The following is a 24,144-nucleotide window of genomic DNA, read 5'->3' as shown; positions in this document are numbered from 1 at the left end:
AATTAACAGGTGTGCCTTGTTAAAAGTACATTTTTGGAATTTCTTTCCTTCTTATTGCACTTGAGCCAATCAGTTGTGTTGTGACAAGGTATGGGTGGTATACACAAGATAGCCCTAATTGGTAAAAGACCAAGTCCATATTATGGCAAGAACAGCTCAAATAAACAAAGAGAAACGACAGTCCATCATTAAATTTAAGACATGAAGGTCAGGTAATGTGGAAAATTTCAATAACTTTGAACATTTATTCAAGTGCAGTCAAAATAACCCATCAAGAACTATGATGAAACTGGCTCTCATGAGGACTGCCACAGGAAAGGAAGACCCAGAGTTACCTCTGCTGCAGAGGATAAATTCATTAGAGTTACCTTCACATCAGATTACAGCCCAAATAAATGTATCACAGAGTTCAAGTAACAGACACATCTCACCATCAACTGTTCAGAGGAGACTGTGGGAATCAGGCCTTCATGGTCGAATTGCTGCAAAGAAAGCACTACTAAAGGACACCAATAAGAAGAAGAGACTTGTTTGGGCCAAGAAACACGAGTAATGGACATTAGACCAGTGAAAATCTTTTGGTCTGATGAGCCCAAATTTGAGATCTTTGGTTCCAACCGCTGTGTCTTTGTGAGATGCAGAGTAGGTGAATGGAGGATTGGTTCCCACCTGGAAGCCTGGAGGAGGAGATGTGATTGTGTGGGGGTGCTTTGCTGGTGATACTGTCAGTGACTTATTTAGAATTCAAGAAACACTTAATCAGCATGGCTACCACAGCATTCTGCAGCGATATGCCATCCCATCTGGTTTGCGATTAGTGGGACAATCTTCTTCTTTTTTTAACAGGACAATGACCCAACACATCTCCAGAATGTGTAAGGGCTATTTCACCAAGAAGGAGTGTGATGGAGTGCTGCATCAGATGACCTGGCCTCCATAATCACCTGACCTCAACCCAATTGAGATGGTATGGATGAGTTGGACGACAGAGTGAAGGAAAAGCAGCAAACAAGTGCTCAGCATGTGTGGGAACTCCTTCAAGAAGGTTGGAAAAGCATTCCAGGTGAAGCTGGTTGAGAGAATGGCAAGAGTGTGCAAAGCTGTCATCAAGGCTAACACCATACCCAAACCGGGGGCGCGCGTGCCTCCGTAAACGCCATCGTGCGCAAATTGATTTTGTCCCCCCACACCAAACGCGATCACAACACGCTGGTTGAAATATCAAAACAAACTCTAAACCAATTATATTAATTTGGGGACAGGTCGAAAAGCATTAAACATTTATGGCAATTTAGCTAGCTAGCTTTCAGTTGCTAGCTAGTTTGTCCTATTTAGCTAGCTTGCTGTTGCTAGCTAATTTGTCCTGGGATATATATGTTGAGTTGTTATTTTACCTGAAATACACAAGGTCCTCTACTCTGACAATTAATCCACACATAAAATGGTCAACCGAATCGTTTCTAGTCATCTCTCCTCCTTCCAGGCTTTTTCTTCTTTGGACTTTATATGGCGATTGGCATCTAACTTTCATAGTATTACCACGACGACCGACCTCAGTTCGGTCATCGTGGGTAATATGCTTCTATAAATCAATGAGGAGATGGGAGAGGCAGGACTTGCACTGTGTTCAGCGTCACCAATATAACTGACTTCTATTTTAGAGCTTGGCAAAGCAGACGCTCATTGGCGCGCATGAGCAGTGTGGGTGCAATGATTGAATAACATGTATTTGTACATTTATTTTGCAACACTCGCGCATGTGACACGAGCGGTGTGGTCAGCATGCAAGGGTGGCTAGTTTGAAGAATCTAAAATCTATTTTGATTTGTTTAAAAGATTTTGGGTTACTACATGATTTCATACGTGTTATTTCATAGTTTTGATGTCTTCACAATTATTCTACAATGTAGAAAATAGTACAACTAAAGAAAAATCCTTGGATGAGTAGGTGTGTCCAAACTTTTGACTGGTACTATATATACTGTATATATATAGTACCCCCACCCCCCCAAAAAAAATATATGTATATGGGGGATTGGAAATGATGCAGACTATTGCATTGATATAAACCACAATCTATCGCAATATTAATGCTGATTTACCCCGCATGATCCAGAATGGGGTCAATAGAGACCGCGGATCCCAGTTTTAGTTATTTTGGCGGGAATTTGGTCGAGATTCGACTGCTGGTATCATATGAACACACAAAAGACATGGAAAATGTGTTGAATTTCAGGAAATTTGCTTTAAAACAACATCTTTTCTCTCTCTGCCATCAAGAGGTGTGAACAGTTTGGGATAGCATGGGTTGCAAGGTGGGGACTTGTTACTTGGCCGTGAAATTACCATCCGGTACTTTGCCAACTAGGAAATGTGACTGACCGGACCTTCTCAAATAGCATTTGAGTACCCCTGCCCTAAATGGTATAGGTGCTACTGCTGCTGGTGCTCAGTGTTGTTGGTGTCAAAAATCACTTCATGTGTCCACAAGAAAACAATGGGAGGTTTTAAATTCAGTAACTTTATTTTAATTGATCCCCTGAAATTAAATAGAATTTAACCCTACCCTACTGCTACTTTTTTTGCTCCAAATCAGGTGAAAATGGTGCTTACCTCTGCAGTTTACTAGATCTGCGGGGACTAATATACAGATCAATATTATGTACAGTTATGGATTGTCTTCGTCTTCGTTACGTCTCCTTCCATCTGGTCAGGTCTCTCCAGACTACTTAGAGGAAGGAGAGTTATAATTCCCTTACCTCCTTCTTCATCCTCTCCTCCCTCTCTCTTCCATCCCCTCTCCCCTCCCCTCTCTCCTCCCTCTCTCTCTTCCATCCCCTCTCTCCTCCCCCTCTCCTCTCCTCCTCTCTCCCTCCTCTCCCCTCCCTCCCTCCTGTCTCTCACCTCCCCTCCTTCCCCCTCCCCCTCCCCCTCTCCCCTTCCTCTCTCCTCCCTCCCTCCCCCTACCTCCCCTCTCTCCTTCCTCCTACCCTCCTTCCTCCTACCCTCTCTCCTTCCTCCTACCCTCTCTCCTCCCTCCCTCCTCTCCCCTCCCCTCCTTCCCCTCTCTCCTCTCCCCTCTCTCCCTCCCCTCCACCCTACCCTCTTCTCCTCCCTCCCTCCTCTCCCCTCTCTCCTTCCTCCTACCCTCCTTCCTCCTACCCTCTCTCCTTCCTCCTACCCTCTCTCCTTCCTCCTACCCTCTCTCCTCCCTCCCTCCTCTCCCCTCCCCTCCTTCCCCTCTCACCTCTCCCCTCCCTCCCTCCCCTCCACCCTACCCTCTTCTCCTCCCTCCCTCCTCTCCCCTCCTACCCTCTCTCCTCCCTCCCTCCTCTCCCCTCCCCTCCTACCCTCTCCCCTCCCTCCCTCCTACCCTCTCCTCTCCTCTCCTCTCCCCTCCCTCCTACCCTCTCCTCTCCCCTCCTACCCTCTCCCCTCCCTTCCCTCCCACCCTCTCCCCTCCCTTCCCTCCCACCCTCTCCCCTCCCTTCCACCCTCTCCCCTCCCTTCCACCCTCTCTTCCCTCCCTCCCTTCCCTCCCACCCTCTCCCCTCCCTTCCCTCTCCCCTCTCCCTCCCTTCCCTCCCACCCTCTCCCCTCCCTCCCACCCTCCCTTCCCTCCCTCTCCCCTCCCTTCCCTCCCACCCTCTCCCCTCCCTTCCACCCTCTCCCCTCCCTCCCTCTCCCCCTCTCCCCTCCCTTCCCTCCCACCCACCCTCCCTTCCCTCCCACCCTCCCTTCCCTCCCACCCTCTCTTCCCTCCCACCCTCTCCCTTCCCTCTCCCCTCTCCCCTCCCTTCCCTCCCTTCCCTCCCACCCTCTCCCCTCCCTTCCCACCCTCTCCCCTCCCTTCCCACCCTCTACCCCTCCCTTCCCACCCTCTTCCCCTCCCTTCCCACCCTCTCCCCTCCCTTCCCACCCTCTCCCCTCCCTTCCCTCTCCCCATCTCTTCGCTCCCTCCTCCCCTCCCCTCCCTCCTACCCTCCCTCCCCTCTCTCCTTCCCTCACTGTTTTGATGGCAGACTCTCTAATTCTTAGACTAGCTTCACCAGAGTTCACTGTTGTTAAGCTGTCATCGATGAGGAGAACAGTTGTCCCTTACATAACGCCTTCCCCATGCGCGCACTGTACACACGCACGGACATAAAACACACACACACACACAGTGGTTGTGTGGCTAGTGGAATGTGCTTGGTTGCACAACAAGAGTCAAAGCATTTATTGGGACTTTTAAATATACAGTATTATGGTCATTGGTATTCCGAGGACCTATACTTCTGGAACAATGTGCCTGAAGGCTTCTTTGTGAAGAGGGAATTACTGGAATTATGAGCTGGAATTCCATGATTTGACCCTATATATTTACATTACGTGATCGGAGACAGACGGACAGACAGACATACAGATGGACAGGGAAAGAGCGTGAGGGAGAGAGATGACAAATGGGGATATATATGCATATTATATTACAGCATGGTAGTGTAGTCCTTTACAGTAGCAAATGTCAGATACGAAAATAACATATCTGAATCAACATCAGACTGTTTTCATTGGATCAGAGAGAGAAAGAGAGAGAAAGGCTTATGTTCAGAAACACCTGGCAGTCAGCACTGAGTGACAGTCAGTGACTGAACAACACTTCCAGTAAGAGTAGCAGTAGGAGGGCGATAGTGTGTGATCAGCCATCATCACACCTGGCAGACAGTCATAACAGACAGAAGGCAGACGCTCTTTAAAAACATCCCACCATCGAATCCTACCACCTGAAGGCTCAATTAGGACTCAACAAAACACCCCCGGTATCCACCCCAGTACGACTGTACCAACCTTGAAGGATCTAAAATGTCCCTCCCCGGTACCCAGCACCTCTCCTCCGGACCGTACCCCTCCCAGTCCACGAGGTACTGCAGGCCCCTCACCCGGCGTCTCGAGTCCAGAATAGCTCGTACTGTGTACACCGGGGACCCCTCGATGTCCAGAGGGGGTGGAGGGACCTCCGGTACCTCACTGTCTTGTAGGGGACCAGCTACCACCGGCCTGAGGAGAGACACATGAAACGAGGGGTTAATGCGATAATAAGAGGGAAGTTGCAATCTATAACAAACCTCGTTTATCCTCCTCAGGACTTTAAATGGCCCCACATACTGCGGCCCCAGCTTCCGGCAGGGCAGGCGGAGGGGCAGGTTTCGGGTCGAGAGCCAGACCCTGTCACCTGGTGCGAACACCGGGTCTCACTGCGGTGGCGGTCAGCGTCTCTCTTCTGCCGTTCACTGGCCTGCCTGAGAGAATCCTGGACTGACCGCCAGGTCTCTCTAGAGCGCTGTACCCACTCCTCCACCGCAGGAGCCTCGGTCTGACTCTGATGCCACGGAGCCAGGACCGGCTGGTAACCCAGTACGCATTCGAATGGCGACATATTCGTGGACGAATGCCGAAGAGAGTTCTGGGCCAATTCTGCCCACGGGACGTACCTCGCCCATTCTCCTGGCCAGTCCTGGCAATACGACCTCAGAAACCTACCCACTTCCTGGTTTACTCTCTCCACCTGCCCATTACTCTCGGGGTGATAACCAGAGGTAAGGCTGACCGAGATCCCCAGACGCTCCATAAACGCCTTCCAAACCCGGGACGTGAACTGGGGACCCCGATCGGAGACTATATCCTCTGGAACCCCATAGTGCCGGAAGACGTGGGTAAATAGAGCCTCTGCAGTCTGTAGGGCCGTAGGAAGACCAGGCAATGGGAGGACACGGCAGGACTTAGAGAACCGATCCACAACGACCAGAACGGTAGTGTTCCCCTGAGATGGGGGAAGATCAGTAAGGAAATCTACCAAGAGATAGGACCATGGCCGTTGTGGAACCGGGAGGGGCTGTAACTTCCCTCTAGGAAGGTGCCTAGGAGCCTTACTCTGGGCACATACCGAACAGGAGGAGACATAGAGCCTCACATCCCTAGCTAAAGTGGGCCACCAGTATTTCCCCCTAAGACCCCGCACTGTCCTATCAATCCCCGGATGACCCGCAGACGGTAGTGTGTGAGCCCACCGAATCAATTTATCACGGACACCAAGCGGTACGTAACTTTGACCATTCGGACACTGTATAGGCGCAGGTTCAACCCTCAACGCCCGCTCGATGTCCGCGTCCACCTCCCATTCCACTGGGGCCACCAGCCGAGAGGCTGGAAGGATGGGAGTGGGTTCGATGGACCGGTCCTCGGTGTCATAGAGACGGGGCAGCGCGTCGGCCTTAGTGTTGAGGGAACCTGGTCTGTAAGAGATCGTAAAATTAAAACGTGTAAAGAACATGGCCCACCTAGCCTGACGCGGATTCAGTCTCCTCGCTTCTCGAATATACTCCAGATTACGGTGGTCAGTCCAGATGAGAAAAGGGTGTTTAGCCCCCTCTAGCCAGTGTCTCCACACCTTCAGGGCCTTTACCATAGCTAGTAACTCCCGATCCCCCACATCATAGTTCCGCTCCGCCGGACCCAGCTTCTTAGAAAAGAAAGCGCAGGGACGGAGCTTCGGTGGCGTGCCCGAGCGCTGAGACGGCACGGCTCCAAACCCAGCCTCGGACGCATCCACCTCCACTATGAATGCTAACGAAGGGTCCGGATGCGCCAACACGGGAGCTCCAGTGAACAGTACCTTCAACTGGTTGAAGGCCCCATCAGCCTCTGCTGACCACTGCAAACGCACCGGCCCCCCTTTCAGCAGTGAGGTAATGGGCGCCGCTACTTGGCCAAAACCCCGGATAAACCTCCGGTAGTAATTGGCAAACCCTAAAAACCGCTGCACCTCCTTTTCCGTGGTCGGAGTCGGCCAATTACGCACGGCGGTAACGCGGTCACACTCCATCATCATCCCCGAGCTGGAAATGCGATAACCCAGGAAGGAAACGGCTGGTTTGGAGAACACACATTTCTCAGCCTTGACATATAGGTCATGCTCCAGCAGTCGCCCAAGAACCTTGCGCACCAAGGAAACATGCACGGCGCGTGTGGTAGAATAAATCAAGATGTCATCAATATAGACTACCACACCCTGCCCGTGCAAGTCCCTAAGAATCTCATCTACAAAGGATTGGAAGACGGCTGGAGCATTCGTCAACCCATATGGCATGACGAGGTACTCATAGTGGCCTGATGTGGTACTAAACGTTGTTTTCCACTCGTCTCCTCCCCGAATACGCACCAGATTATACGCGCTCCTGAGGTCCAGTTTTGTGAAGAAACACGCTCCGTGGAATGATTCCACCGCCGTAGCGATGAGAGGTAGCGGATAACTAAAACCCACTGTGATCGAATTGAGACCTCGATAATCAATGCACGGACACAGACCTCCCTCCTTTTTCCTCACAAAAAAGAAACTCGAGGAGACGGGTGACATGGAGGGCGGAATGTACCCCTGTCTCAGAGCTTCCGTGACATATGTCTCCATAGCCAACGTCTCCTCCTGTGACAGTGGGTACACATGACTCCGGGGAAGTGCAGCGTTCTCCTGGAGGTTTATCACGCATTCCCACCGTCGATGAGGTGGTAATTTGGTCGCTTTCTTCTTACTAAAAGCCAGCCATGGAACCCCCAACACCACCGGGAACTCAGGTGAATCAATAAGGTAGAAACTGATCCTCTCCCTATGATTCCCCTGCGTTACCATGTCCAGCGGAATCGTGGCCTCCCTGACCAGCCCTGACCCTAACGGTCGGCTATGTAAGGAGTGCATTGGGACAGGTGGGTCTATCTGCACTAACGGAATACCCAATTTACGGGCGAGTCCACGATCCATAAAACTCCCAGCTGCGCCTGAATCGACTAGCGCCTTATGCTGAAGAGAGGGGAAACACACAGGAAAAAAAAAAAAAAAAAACATGTGACCAACAGGGAGCTCTGAGTGAGTTTGGTGCTTACTCACCTGGGGTGGCCGAGGAGTGTTCCGCCGACCATCTCGACTCCCAGAGGGACTCCTCCAACACCGGTCCGAAGTGTGTCCTCTCCGTCCACAATAGGAGCAGGAGGAGCCCCCTCTGATCCCCCTAGATGCAGCTCCTCCCAACTCCATCGGAGTGGGAGTGGGAGAGCTGGAAGGTGGAATTAACAGGACCCCTTCTGAACGCCCGCGGGCAGCTAGCAGGTTGTCCAATCGAATAGACATGTCTATTAGTTCATCCAGGGAGAGAGTTGTGTCTCTGCAAGCTAGCTCCCGGAGGACGTCCTCCCGGAGACTACACCGGTAATGGTCCATCAGGGTCCCGTCATTCCACCCAGCACCAGCAGCTAGGGTCCTAAACTCCAACGCGAAGTCCTGCGCGCTCCTCATCTCCTGTCTGAGGTGGAACAGTCGCTCACCCGCCGCTTTACCCTCTGGTGGATGATCGAACACAGCTCGGAAATGGCGGGTGAACTCCAGGTAGTTGTCCCGAGCCGAGTCTGGACTGTTCCAGACCGCGTTAGCCCAGTCCAGGGCCTTGCCCGTTAAACAGGAGACGAGGAGGCTCACACTCTCCTCACCCGAGGGAGCCGGACGCACGGTAGCCAGGTAGAGCTCTAGCTGGAGCAAAAATCCCTGGCACCCAGCCGCTGCTCCATCGTACTCCCTCGGGGGGGAGAGACGCAGTGCGCCGGACCCAGAGGACGACGTAGGTGGAGTAGGTGGTGTAGGTGGTGTCGACAGTCGGAGAGCTGAGATAGACGTTGGTAGACCACTCCTCTCCCATCGTTCCATCCTCTCCATCATCTGATCCATCGCCGTACCAATCCGATGGAGGACAGCTGTGTGGTGATGGACGCGCTCCTCCATAGTGGGGAGAGGGGTGGTCGCTGCTCCTGCTGACTCCATTTCTTCGGTGCGGGCTTATGTTACGAATAACTATGAGTGGTGGGTGGAATCAGGCGCAGAGAGCAGGGTTCTGTCGTTTATCAAATTTATTTCACCGGTGCAACCAAAACGATCACGCCAACACACAGGGCGTATATAAGTTGCCAGTCCAAAACAACAGGACAAAATAGACCGGAGAATAAAGATATGAAAACAAATCACACCATCAAACATAGAGTAACAATTAACAAGCCCGCACAAATACCCAGCGGGCCTAGTGCCCTTAAATACCCTACAAACAAACCCTAATACAAAACAGGTGTACCCAATTAACCAATAACCAACACAAACGGAAAAAGGAATCGATGGCAGCTAATAGGCCGGTGACAACGACCGCCGAGCCCCGCACGAACAGGAAGAGGCACCCTCTTCAGCGAGGTTCGTGACACAACCAAGCCGCACTGCTTCTTAACACAGTGCGCAAGCCAGCCGCACCAATGTGTCGGAGGAAACACTGTACACCCGGCCTGCCACAGGAGTCTCTAGTGCGCGATGAGACAAGGATATCCCTACCGGCCAAACACTCCCTAACCCGGACGTCGCCCCATGGACCTCCCGGTCGTGGCCGGCTGCGACAGAGCCTGGGCTCGAACCCAGAGTCTCTGGTGGCACAGCTAGCACTGCGATGCAGTGCCGTTTGACATTTTAAGTAGAAATTGTGCACCAGTATTGAATTTTTAAAACGTGTTATATTAAATGAAGCGCCCTTTAATATAGACCACATATAGAATTCCAATCGGATTTTGAATATGAAAAAAGGCTTGCTAAAGTGCCAAAACTCATGTCCCAACATCTAGATCATGATTTTTTTCATGTGATTAGTGATTGTGAACTGAACTCTTGTTTTAATATGGTGAAATTGTTTCTTTTAAATATTTATTTTCAAAAGACACATTGAACATCTAATAGTCTAATCATTGAGGAAAAGCAGGTGTGCTGGTTCTGCTCTTTTTGGACACTTTCTGGTGTTTTGTGGTGGAAAACTGAGCATGTCGAGCATAACTCGACAACCCTGTTACCCATAGATAGACAGGCTAGACATGTTTTAACAATTTCATTTTTTTGTCAAGCTTGTATTCATTTGCCACTCCCTGATGCACACAACAAGCCTCTATTCCGCCCGTCACAAGGGAATTTATTGCTGATTTACGAAGAAATCGTCAACCCTGTTATGGTCAACCCTGTTACTTTATTTGGCACTTACTATAGACATTTTTTTATTTAACCTCTTGAGATGGGAAAACACGTTTATATTAAGTTGAACATGCTGCTGGGTTTTTCGCACTCAACCGTTTCCCGTGTGCATTAAGAATGATTCATCACACGGAAGGACATCCAGCCAAATTGACACTGTGGAAAGCTTTCGACACCTTATAGAGTCAATGCCCAGACAAATTGAGGCTTTTCTGAGGGCAAAAAGGGGGTGCAATGCAATATTAGGAAAGTTTTCCTTATGTTTTGTATACTCCGTGTATATTGTACATAGCCCAGTTGTTGCACGTATTGAAATTACACCTGTGTATGTACTAATGTGTCTTCTGTTGCATTAAAAGTCAGTAGGGCCTTTTAAGGTTAAAATCAATGAGCACATGACTGATTGGAATTTCTAAATGTTTGTCGTCTCAGTCGAGAAGGTTTTGAAGCTGGTACACGTTTTCAGAGAAGAGGGGAGGCCATTCCTATTCTTAGCTGCTTTGAATGAGACGGCCGATTGTGCAAAGGACGTGGACCGTCTGGGGATGTTACGGTCCCCACTGGTTTAGAGTCTTGTTTCCTTGCTATTTTGCTTGGAGTAGAGGCAAGAACACTCTGGAATGCATTTTCTTGAAGTCGAGGGTTGGATCGAGGATTATGTCGAGGTATTTGAATTTTGAGACCGTTTTGATCTGTTGGCCATGTATGATGATGTCGGGGAAGACCTGCTTTTGACTGATGGAGAAATACATGGCCACTGTTTTCCCCACGTTTAGGGCGGTGCAGGAGTCATCGAGCCATTGTGAAACATTACCCATAACTGATGTTAACTTGGCAGCCACTTGCTTAACACCCGTTCCACTGTGTCGTCAGCATACACCTGGATCTCCACTCCCTGGAACACAGAAGGAAGGTCATGGTTATTGATGTACAGTATAGGCTGATTAACAGGGGCCCCAAAGCTGGACCCCCTGAGGCACTCTCTACCATACCTCCTTTATCCAGCTTGGCCTTGATCATCTCTAGGAGATAGCAACATGCTGTCTCTTTTGAGTGGTTCTCCCTAAACCCAAACTACATGGGGTGAAGAGGGACAGACCCTGTGTTCAGAGGTGTGCTGTGAGCTTGTTCGGCAACCTTAGAGATGACGGGGAGTATACTGACAGGCCTGTAGTTGCTCACTTCCTGCTGGTCTCCAGATTTATATACAGGAGTCACGATGGCAGTCTTCCATGCTTTCGGGAATGAACTTTCTTGCAATGATAAGTTGATTATCTGGGTAATTGAGGTGGTTAGGCTGTCACTGTACTTTTTTTTAATGCAGTAACTAATCTTGTCTGTTTGTCTGTTGACAGGATGGCAACACTCAGATATTCCAAATACCAGAAGTTATTTCCACAGTCCCTTTACTGCCCTGGATCAGCACTTAAACTATTTCTCTCTTTATTTATTTTGTTTGTCCTGTGTGATGAAACGTCAACTTAATTGTCCCACTTCACCAATACTTCTCAAAGTTTCTCCTGGATCAATCGTCTGGATCGTTTGCTGTCTTTTTCCTCCCTCTCTTTGGGGGGAATTATGTACAGCACCTTCAGAAGGTTTTCACACCCCTTGTCACGATCGTTTCAATGATTGGACCAAGGCGCAGCGTGCGTAGAATTCCACATGTTTAATCAAATATGAAACTCACCAAACAAAACAGACTAAAACTAAATGTGACGTTATGCGCTGCTCACAGGCAGCTACACAAAAAACAAGATCCCACAATCTAAGGTGGGAAAAAGGGCTGCCTAAGTATGATCCCCAAACAGAGACAATGATAGACAGCTGCCTCTGATCGGGAACCATACCTGGCCAACAAAGAAATAGAAAAACTAGAATGTCCACCCAAATCACACAACAACTTAACCAAATAGAGAAATAAAAAGGCTCTCTAAGGTCAGGGCTTGACACCCCTTGACTTTTTCCAAAACATTATGTGTTATGATTCACAGTGATTTAATTGTCTTTTTTGGGGTCAACAACCGACACAAAATTACTGCTGTGAGTCTATTTGCCCATTATTCAACAACAAAATTGTCAAGCTCTGTCAAGTTGGTTGTTGATCATTGTTAGACAGCCATTTTTAAGTATTGTCATAGATTTTCAAGCCGATTTAAGTCAAAACTGTAACTAGGTCACTCAGGAACATTCAATGTGGTCTTGGTAAGCAACTCCAGTGTATTTCTTTGCCACATTTTTTTGCCATATTATTTTAGTGCCTTATTAGAAACAGGAAGCATGTTTTGGAATATTTTTTTTCAGTACAGGCTTCCTTCTTTTCACTCTGTCATTCATGTTAGTATTGTGGAGTAACTACAATGTTGTCGATCCATACTGTTATGTCCAATCACAGCCATTAAACTCTGTAACTATTCTAAAATCACCATTTGCTTCATGGTGAAATTCCTTGAGCGGTTTCCTTCCTCTACGACAACTGAATTAGGAAGGGCGCCTGTATCTTTGTAGTGACTGGGTGTATTGATACACCAGCCAAAGTGTAATTCATAACCTCACCATGCTCGATGGGAGATTCTATGTCTGCTTCTTTTTTTTGCCCATCTACCTGTAGGTGCCCTTATATGCAAATCATAGGAAAACCTCCCTGGTCTATGTGGTTGAGTGTCACGGCAGATTTCCTCCTCTTCCTCTGAAGAGCTGAATCAAGGATCGGACCAATATGCAGCGTGGTAGGTGTCCATGTTTTAATAGGGGAAACTGAACATGAACACAAATACAAAATAACAACGTGAACTGGCAATGAAACAGTCCCGTGTGGCACAAACACAGACACAGGAAACAAAGAACATTAAGGTCAGGGTGTGACATTGAGTCTGTGTTTGAAATGCACTGCTCGACTTAGTGACCTTACAGATAATTGTATGTGTGGGTACAGAGATGGGTAGTCATTTAAAAATCATGTTAAACACTATTATTGCATACAAGTTGAGTCCATGCAATGTATTATGACTTGTTAAGCACATTTTTACTCCTGTACTTACTTGTCATAACAGAAGGGTTGAATACTTATTGGCTCAAGACATTTCAGCTTTACATTTTTTATTCATATGTAAACATTTCTAAAACATAATTTCACGTCGACGTTATGGGCTATTGTGTGTAGATCAGTGACAAAACATCTTAATTGAATCAATTTCAAATTCAGGCTGTAACTTTACAAAATGTGGAAAAAGGCAAGGGGTGTGAATACCTTCTGAAGGCACTGGTCTAAAAGTGGTCCAAGAGAAGATTTCAGTTTGTGTTTCTATCGTTATCCTCCTTGCTATTATTTCCTTCACTCCATCTGATCTTGCTGTCCATAATTCTCCTAGAAAATCTGCCATGCAGATTGTGTGTGTGTGTGTGTGTGTGTCTAGCCTGGTCTCATAGAAGAGTCGTAACATAGTAAACGGAAATATGGAACACTCAAATTAGTATGATAGCCTATGTTATGTTTGGCGGTTACATAAAACAGAAGGTTATTTAAGGCAAAAACTAAAGGAGGGTGGTTGGGTCGGAACTCGAAGGTTGCGTGTTTTGAATCTCATTACGTACAACTTCAGCATTTTAGCTCATTAGCAACTACTTGCTACTTTTTTAGCTATTTTGCAAATACTTCGTACAGTGCATTCGGAAAGTATTCAGACCCCTTGACTTTTCCCACATTGTATTACGTTACAACCTTATTCTAAAATGGTTTAAATAAAACATTGCCCTCATCATTCTACATACAATACCCCATAATGACGAAGTGAAAACAAGTTTAAAATATTTTTTTGTACATTTATTACAAATAAATATCTGAAATACCTTATTTACATAAGTGTCCAGACCCTTTATTAAGAGACACGAAATTGAGCTCAGGTAGATCCTGTTTCCATTTATCATCCTTGAGCCCTCCTGTCTCAGACTCCAGGATTTATGCTGCAGTAGTTTGTGTCGGGGGGCTAGGGTCAGTCTGTTATATCTGGAGTATTTATCCTGTCTTATCCGGTGTCCTGTGTGAATTTAAGTATGCTCTCTCTAATTCTCTCTCTCTGAGAACCTGAGCCCTAGGACCATGCCTCAGGACTACCTGGCCTGATGACTCATTGCTGTCCCCAGTCCACCTGGCCATGCTGCTGCTCCAGTTTCAACTGTTCTGCCTGTGGCTATGGAACCTTGACCTGTTCACCGGACAGGCTACCTGTCCCAGACCTGCTGTTTTCAACTCTCTAGAGACAGCAGGAGTGCTAGAGAAACTCTGAATGATCAGCTATGAAAATCCAATTGACATTTACTCCTGAGGTGCTGATCTGTTGCACCCTAGACAACCACTGTGACTATTATTATTTGACCCTGCTGGTCATTTATGAACATTTGAACATCTTGGCCATGTTCTGTTATAATCTCCACCCGGCACAGCCAGAAGAGGACTGGCCACCCCTCATAGTCTGGTTCCTCTCTAGGTTTCTTCCTAGGTTCTGACCTTTCTAGGGAGTTATTCCTAGCCACCGTGCTTCTACACCTGCATTGCTTGCTGTTTGGGGTTTTAGGCTGAGTTTCTGTATAGCACTTTGTGACATCAGCTGATGTAAGAAGGGGTTTATAAATACATTTGATTAATTGATTGATTTAGATGTTTCTACAACTTGATTGGAGTCCATCTCTGTTAAATTCAATTGATTGGACATGATTTGGAAAGGCACACACCTGTCTATAGAAGGTCCCACAGCTGACAGTGCATGTCAGAGCAAAAACCAAGCCATTATGTCGAAGGAATTGTCCGTAGAGCTCAGAGACAGCATTGTGTTGAGTCACAGATCTGGGGAAGAGTACAAAGAAAAGGATCCCCAAGAAAACAGTGGCCTTCGTCATTCTTAAATGGAAGAAATTTGGAACCACCAAGACTCTTCCTAGAGCTGCCCCCCCGGCCAAACTGAGCAATTGGGGGAGAAGGGCCTTGGTCATGTAAACGTCATTTTTCAACAAAAGAAAGATCATCACTAAGCAAAGTGAGAAATAAAGAGACTGTCCCCCAGAATGTGGCTCCCCCAGAATGTGGTAGCCTTGTGTCTGTCCTGCCTGGTGCTGTCTACCCATGGCCGGGACAGAGTCTCTCTGCGACGCTCAAACGACCACACCGGGCGCTGCCAGTACACCTTCACCGTGGACAACCCTGACGAGGCCAGTTTCTGTTAGGCGTGCTTCGTTGCATTAGCAGAGTGGTATTAACGACACAAGAGATCCTTTTACAGCCCTGTCACTCATGCATGTTGCATGTCAGTTTAAGTGTCTGTGATCTTTTTGTGGACCGTGCCCGTGCTGCAGGTCAAATGACTGAGGCATCTAATAAGAGGCGTTCATGTTGTCAGCGTGTCACCTTTGAATGTGTTTTGGGTTTATCAATACTGTATGTTTATGATTTGAGTTTATGACTTCAGCAACCAGATCAAACACTAAATTAAACTGTGTTTCATCTCCCTCCCTCTCCCCCTCTGTCAGACCCTGACTATGCCCCCTTTCAGGAGATAAGGCCGAGGTGACCGAGATCCCAGCATCACGTCTCATTCAAGAAGCTGGGCAGAACCACACAGATATGTCCTGTTATTACCACTCTGCAGCTGTACCTCCCAGACTCCCTCTATCTATCTATATCCTCCTGGTGGCTTCTTAGAGTCACTACACACCAAACTATATAGATGCATATCACCTCTCACAATCCAAAACTCCTTTCAGAGATAAAGATAGCTTTGTGAAATTTACTGTGTATTTCACAAAGCACAATTTCCAATGTATTTGGCATAGTTCTCTTGTGGAGACAAAGTTTGAAATGAATGTAAATACCCTCTGTCTGTTTCTCCAGGCTGTGGTGAGCTGGTGTCTGTGGGAGAGCCTGTCCTGCACCGGAAGGTTGATAGCGTCACAGGGAAGTATGGGGTGTGGCTGCAGGACCCTGAGCCCCCCCCCCCCTCAATACAGCAATAAGACAGTGTGGCGCATCGACACGGTGGGCAAGGACGTCCGCCAGCTGTTTGCACACGAGGACATGGAGCAGTTCGCCAAGGGCTTCTCCATGAAGGTGCTGGTGCTGCCGGTGCCCGTGGAGAGCACTGGGGCAACCCTGTACCGCGACTCCCTCTACTACCAGCGCAGACACCGCCGCAACATGCACCGCTACGACCTGGCTTTCGAGAGCCTGGCAGGACGTCTGGAGCTCCCCTACGCCGGCTTTCACGGCCAGCACCCCTACTCTTGGGGCGTCTACACAGACATCGACCTGGCGGTAAACGAGCAGTGCCCGTGGGCCATCTACAGCCCCAGCAAGGCCAAGGGAGCCATCGTGGCGTCCCAGCTGGACCCTGAGAGCCTGGAGGTGAAGAGGAGTTGGGAGACCAACATCAGGAAGAACACAGTGGCTAACATCTTCGTGATCAGCGGTTGGGTCTACACAGTGGCCAGCTACACGGCCCCAGACACCACCGTCAACCACGTGTTCGACACGGCCACCGGCCAGGGCCGAGGCCTGGCGGTGCCCTTCAAGAACCACTACCGCTACAACAGCATGGTGGACTTCAACCACGCCCAGAGGAAGCTCTATGCCTGGGTCAACTTCCACATGATCACCTACAATGTCAGGTTGGCGAAACCTAGCGGAAACAGTCAATAAGAGGAGGCTGGGTAAAGATGATGGATTGGTGTGGAGTGCTGTTACTAAAATATGATCAACCAATATCATTACTAACAGCTTTCTAATAAGTTCATAGTGAGGCCTTTGTTTGTGTGCGTTACTCTGTCTAGTAGAATGTACTAATGTAAATAACATGAATCTTACAATGAAATACCTCACTACGTTGGAACTCTTTGTGCTACTCCATGTAAACAATCTAAGATATTGCTCTTCCTGTATTATATATTATGTCTTTTACTTATTTTAATACATTTTTTTGACTGTATTGTCCATGTAAATTTTCTAGTAAAGTTGTATTTTCTCTCTTCACCATTACTTTGTCATTTTATCTCAAAATAAAATGTAAACGATAGAGATCCCTAAAAAGATTACCAGTCTGCATTTGTTTTGTTCTATAAATTACAGTGGGACAATTTGCTCAGAATATCATTCATGACCACACGATACAAACATGTGAGGATATAACTGCATGTTGTAAACATCCAAAGAAAAAGTGACATGTTTTTTTTGTTGTCCCTTGTGTATTTCCATTTCCTGTATTTCCGTTTGCCGAAACAATTTCATTCATTTCAAAGCCTTGAGATATACATTTAACTACAGAATAAGCCACAGTACGTGAAGGGCAGAGCATTTCAGACAATAGACGTTGCAGGTTTGTTTTGAACCTGTCATGTGGTGCCATCTGCTGGCCATTAGTTGACGTGTCTAGTATCAGATCAAGGATTTGTACAACATTACAGCTATGTAACCTTGAATCTGCACTGAGACATATTCCGTGTGGATTCCAGGTTAACAGTTACACCACATGGCCAAAAGTATGTAGACACGTGCTCGTCAAACATCTCATTCCAATATCATGGGCATTAATATGAATATGGAGTCCACCCTTTGATGCTTCCACTCTTCTGGGAAGGCTTTCGACTAGATGTTGGAACATTGCTGTGTGGTCTTGCTTCCATTCAGCCACAAGATCATTAGTGAGGTTGGGCACTGATGTTAGGCGATTAGGTCTGGCTCGCAGTCGGCGTTCCAATTCATCCCAAAGGTGTTCGATGGGTTTGACGTCAGGGCTCTGTGCAGGCCAGTCAAGTTCTTCTACACTGATCTCGACAAACCATTTATGTACGGACATCGCTTTGTGCACGGGGGCATTGTCATGCTGAAACAGAAAAGGGCCTTCCTCAAACTGTTGCCACAAAGTTGGAAGCACAGAATCGTCCAGAATGCCACTGTATTCTGTAGCGTTAAGATTTCCCTAGGGGGTCCTAGTCCAAACCATGAAAAACAGCCCCAGACCATTATTCCTCCTCCACCAAACTTTACAGTTGGCACTATGCATTCGTGCAGGTAGCATTCTCCTGGCATCTGCCAAACCCAGATTCATCTCAATTGCCAGATGGTGAAGCGTGATTCATCCCTCCAGAGAGCGTGTTTCCACTGCTCCAGAGTCCAATGGCGGAGAGCTTTAGACAACTCCAACTGACGCTTGGCATTGCGCATGGTGATCTTAAACTGTGTGTGGCTGCTCGGCCATGGAAACCCACTTCACGAAGCTCCCGACGAACAGTTCTTGTGCTGACGATCCAACCAAGGACAGACAATTGTATTTCATTCTCACAGGCTCACCCACAGGATTACACTTCCTGTCCAACGATAAGATAAAGAAAACTATGCGGTTTGATACTTCCCTTAATTTTTATTATTTTTTAGTGTGAAGGTGATAGGTTGGCAACGTCTTTATTGACTGTCATGACAAAACAGTGTCCTTCCCAGTAGAACATGTGACACACAAAACAATATCATAAATTCTGATCCACCCATCAAAAAAAAAAAATTCAAACTATAATAGCTCTGGGAGCTTTGACGAGTAAATATAATGAAATATAAATATTCCCATCCGTAGAGTCAGTGCATAAATGCAACAGTGCATATTACAACTATTAGGCTTGGCCTTTTCATCAACTGTTACTGTGTGCCACTTGGCAATTGGTAGAATAGAATGAAATACTGTAAATGCATTCCATACCCCTCAAAAAGATATACAGAGACATGTTTTCCAAATTGTGTTAACAATTGCATTTTTCTATTAAATTCTAGCTAATTTTAAAACACAATACAACCATTCTCTAGGCCAGCTGTGCTTTCACTAAGACAATAAAAATACACTTTTCCCACAAACGAATGCAATATCAGACACTTTCGTGAATTGATGGGACTTTGGCAAACAACACAGCTCTGCCCAGCACTGTCCATTAACTTAATGCAGCTTTAACAACCTTTGTTGTGGTTAGTTCAACGTGCTCACAATGTATATGCTGCACGTAATTGCGCATAGGCTACTCATTTACATAGTGCAAAGTGTGCAGATGGACCCCTGAGGGACATTATGCAGGACTCGAGAGGAACCATCTGTCGTGTACTAATATGACATCACCACGTCAGTAAGAATGCTGGGTTCTCGATGCACCGACAGTCGTGGAGTAAACCAGGCTATCCTAAAATAGGACAACGGTAAGTCAATGTTATTTGTCACACGTGCTCAACCAGCGTAGACTTTAAAAATGCAGAGTAAAAAAAAAATTTTTTTTAAGAATAAATAAAAAAGAATCAAAAGTGAAATAGTAACAAAATAAAATACTGGGGCTCCCGAGTGGCGCATCTGTCTAAGGCACTGCATCTCTGTACTAGAGGCGTCACTACAGACTCTGGATCGTTTCCAGGCTGTATCACAACTGGCCGTGATCGGGAGTCCCATAGGGTGGCACACAATCGGCCCAGCGTCGTCCGGGTTAGGGTTTGGCCGGGGTAGGAGGTCATTATAAATAAGAATTTGTTCTTAACTGACTTGCCTAGTTAAATAAAGGTGAAATAAAAAATAAATAACAATAACGAGGCTATATACCGGAAGTACAGGTACCAAGTCAATGTGCAGGGGTACAAGGTAGTTGAGGTAATTTAGGTAATATGTACTTGTAGGTGGGGGTAGAAGTGACTAGGCAATCAGGATAGATAATAAACAGTGTAGCAGCAGCATGTTTGAAGAGTGTGAAAGTGTGTCTATGTGTGTGAGCGTATGGGTAGAGTCCAGTGAGTGTGCATAGAGCCAGTGCAATAGTGTCAGTAAAAAAAGGGGGTCAAGGTAGATAGTCCGGGTAGCCATTTGATGAACTGTTCAGCAGTCTTATGGCTTGGGGGTAGAAGCTGTTCAGGAGCCTTCTGGTGCCAGACGTGGTGCTCCGGTACCACCTGCCGTGCGGTAGCAGAGAAAACAGTCTATGACTTGGATGGCTGGAGTCTTAGAAAATGTTTAAGGCCTTCCTTTGACCCCGCCTGGTATCAAACTGCCTCAGAAGCTAACAGACTTTGTCGTTAAAGAATTCCCCCACTGTTAGAGTTAAAGAAAACAAGCGTTATCTGAAATGTGGCAAGTACAATGGTCTAATAAAAAATACTCTGAATGTTTGAGTTATTCTGTGAAAAAGATAAGGTGCAGAATGTTTTGTAGCAGATTTTTTTTTTTGAAGGAATAATGTTTATTTTTGCAAATGGTAGATAAAAAGTAAGCTGATAAAGAAAAGTTGTTTATTGTTAACACACAGGTTGCTGTACAAGTGTTGTTGTGTATGTCAGGTTGACATTGAAGTTTATATCCAAGTAAAGGGGGATGACAAGGGGGATGATAAGGGGGGGATGATGTGTACTGATATGACGTCAGTAAAGAATGCTGGGTTCTTGACCGACAGTCATGGGGTAAAGACATGTTGAAGTTTACCTCCGAGTCCATTTGATTCAATTCAGTATAATATCCTAATTTAGCACAAGTGGTAAATGTAGGATTGAACACCATCTGTTCAGTCGAATCGAGTATTATGCCTAGGCCAGTATCAAAACAAAATGCATAGAATAATTCATCATATCGGAAGCTCAAAGACCTAAATCAAATCAAATCAAATCAAATTTTATTTGTCACATACACATGGTTAGCAGATGTTAATGCGAGTGTAGCGAAATGCTTGTGCTTCTAGTTCCGACAATGCAGTAATAACGAACAAGTAATCTAACTAACAATTCCAAAAAAAAAAAACTACTGTCTTATACACAGTGTAAGGGGATAAAGAATATGTACATAAGGATATATGAATGAGTGATGGTACAGAGCAGCATAGGCAAGATACAGTAGATGATATCGAGTACAGTATATACATATGAGATGAGTATGTAAACCAAGTGGCATAGTTAAAGTGGCTAGTGATACATGTATTACATAAGGATGCAGTCGATGATATAGAGTACAGTATCTACGTATGCATATGAGATGAATAATGTAGGGTAAGTAACATTATATAAGGTAGCATTGTTTAAAGTGGCTAGTGATATATTTACATCGTTTCCCATCAATTCCCATTATTAAAGTGGCTGGAGTAGAGTCAGTGTCATTGACAGTGTGTTGGCAGTAGCCACTCAATGTTAGTGGTGGCTGTTTAACAGTCTGATGGCCTTGAGATAGAAGCTGTTTTTCAGTCTCTCGGTCCCAGCTTTGATGCACCTGTACTGACCTCGCCTTCTGGATGACAGCGGGGTGAACAGGCAGTGGCTCGGGTGGTTGATGTCCTTGATGATCTTTATGGCCTTCCTGTAGCATCGGGTGGTGTAGGTGTCCTGGAGGGCAGGTAGTTTGCCCCCGGTGATGCGTTGTGCAGACCTCACTACCCTCTGGAGAGCCTTACGGTTGAGGGCGGTGCAGTTGCCATACCAGGCGGTGATACAGCCCGCCAGGATGCTCTCGATTGTGCATCTGTAGAAGTTTGTGAGTGCTTTTGGTGACAAGACAAATTTCTTCAGCCTCCTGAGGTTGAAGAGGCGCTGCTGCGCCTTCCTCACGATGCTGTCTGTGTGAGTGGACCAATTCAGTTTGTCTGTGATGTGTATGCCGAGGAACTTAAAACTTGCTACCCTCTCCACTACTGTTCCATCGATGTGGATGGGGGGTGTTCCCTCTGCTGTTTCCTGAAGTCCACAATCATCTCCTTAGTTTTGTTGACGTTGAGTGTGAGGTTATTTTCCTGACACCACACTCCGAGGGCCCTCACCTCCTCCCTGTAGGCCGTCTCGTCGTTGTTGGTAATCAAGCCTACCACTGTTGTGTCGTCCGCAAACTTGATGATTGAGTTGGAGGCGTGCGTGGCCACGCAGTCGTGGGTGAACAGGGAGTACAGGAGAGGGCTCAGAACGCACCCTTGTGGGGCCCCAGTGTCACCTATAAAAGCCTTAGTGGAACAACTGGAGCCACTAAGGCAGGATGGGCACTTAGACGCCCACTTAACGGCTCGCTGTGATAAACTCAAATTACAAATCAAAATGTATTTGTCACATGTGCCGAATACAACAGTATTACAGTGATTGCAATGCTTCCCACGGATGTATGAAATTGGCCGGATGTCCTTTGGATGGTGGACCATTCTTGATACACACGGGAAGCTGCATGAAAAACTCAGCAGCGTTGCAGTTCTTGACACAAACTGGTGCATCTGGCACCTACTGCCATACCCCGTTCAAAGGCGCTGAAATCTTTTGTCTTGCCCCTTCACCCTCTGAATGGCACACATACACAATCCATGTCTCAATTGTCTCCAGGCTTATAAATCCTTCTTTAACCCATGTCCTTCCTTCATCCACACTGATTGAAGTGGATTTAACAAGTGACATCAATAAGGGATCATCGCTTTCACCTGGATTCACCTGGTCCGTCTATGTCATGGAAAGAGTTCTTAATGTTTTGTATACTCAGTGTAGGTCAGTTGGTTTGTGTCAGGCTAACGAGGTCGAGACGTCAGAGAAAAAAACTGCTTTACATACTGTTCAAATTATTTGTTGTCTGAGCCCACTCAATGAAAACGCTGACTCTGAAATGTCAATGGGTGCAAGATCTCTGTGTGGCCATACTTGACGCCAGCTGCATGCCACTTTTACTTTCCGCCTGGTTCTTATCTACATGATGAAATCAAACATTTGAACGGAACTTTAGGCTCCTTAACATACGTTTTATTAAAGTGTATTAAACATTGAATTAACTGTTTCTTACCCTGATCTAAAAGCAATAGTGGTCAAAAAATGAAACACAGGAGCCAGGGGGACAGAGGCTGTCATTCCTCTGCTAGGCCCCTACTCTCTCTCTCTCTCGCTATTTCTGTCCCTCTATCCATCACCCCCCACCCTTCTCTCTGTAGCTGGGGTATCCTGGTTTCGGCTGCTTCCCAAATGGCCCGCTATATTCCCTTTATAGTGCACTACTTTTGACCAGGGCCCATAGAATAGGGTGCCGCTTGGGATACCGCCATAGTTTTGAGTGCCTATACAAATGACCAGTGTGTTTAGTAATGGAGGGGCTGTGCTGTGATACTGTAAGACATCCTAGCCTACAACAATGAGGAAGGAGTCTGGCTGTGCGTTCCTCTTCCCCATCATAGCAGACAGTCACAGGAAGCTGGCAGTGGGCCTGGCCATGCTGGACCATGACGAGAAGGACAAGGACGGCAGTCCCCTTACTGCCACTGTGTGAGTGTCAAAACACGCTCATGCATGAATGCACACCTACAGGCACACACACACACACTCTCTCTCAGACAGCCTTTCTCTCTCTCCAACTGTTTCTCAGTTTCCGGTATGACTCATTGGCCCACCATGAGATCATCCTGCTCTTTCTTGTGCTCCATTTCCCATAAACGTTACTTATTCACGCTGATGCAAGCGGCCCATCTTCACTGGTTAATATGAGTTAACTACCCCTCCCACCCAGGCCCCACCTCCCCGTCTGGCAAAAACAACACTACCTCAGCCCCTTGCTGGATACGATGACGTAATCTTCTTATATGTATCAGTGAAGGTGATATCACCACGAATGAACACAGCACACAAGCTCATATTTGCTACACTCCCAGTTTCGGTCAAACACACTTTCTCTCTCTAACTGTTTGCCATGAGAGTAAAACCACCCCCTACCTGCCTAATTCCTTCCCACCAAAATGTGACATGTTCGCTTGTCAAGGGATTTTTCCATTGGCCCAGACAAAAGGTTGAAGCTGTCCCTGCTCTACCTTCCCACAATGGCATGGAACTTTGATGAGATCCTGAGAGCGGTTGACGGCCAGCAGCTCACAGCACAGAACCAGTTGGCCACCCCTGCTGACTGGCAGGTCAGCCAGTCCCTCTCGAACGCCATAACCTGAAAGTAGCCAAGTCTCACTATATAGAGTAGCATCTGCAGCTTTCTCCAGGAAGTATTATTGGTCAAATATAAATGGCAGTTTGAGTGACCCTATAGACAATCAGTTAACATCAGCATTCATCACTGCAACTATTT

At 46.8% G+C, this 24,144-nt stretch overlaps 1 protein-coding gene across 1 annotated transcript; it reads left to right on the top strand.

Annotated features, from left to right (window-relative positions):
• Positions 1-15,136: 15,136 nt before the first annotated feature.
• On the top strand, positions 15,137-17,075 carry LOC112227352 (myocilin-like). The gene is given in 3 exon segments (XM_024392235.2): positions 15,137-15,290; positions 15,960-16,069; positions 16,071-17,075. Coding segments are annotated over 3 exon segments (957 nt in total). The 3' UTR covers positions 16,764-17,075.
• Positions 17,076-24,144: the final 7,069 nt, after the last annotated feature.

The sequence above is a fragment of the Oncorhynchus tshawytscha genome, linkage group LG28, assembly GCF_018296145.1.
Source record: "Oncorhynchus tshawytscha isolate Ot180627B linkage group LG28, Otsh_v2.0, whole genome shotgun sequence".
In the NCBI taxonomy this organism is placed as follows: Eukaryota; Metazoa; Chordata; class Actinopteri; order Salmoniformes; family Salmonidae; genus Oncorhynchus; species Oncorhynchus tshawytscha.
The sequence above is the reverse complement of the archived record's forward strand: the minus strand, read 5'-3'. Positions and strand labels throughout refer to the sequence as shown.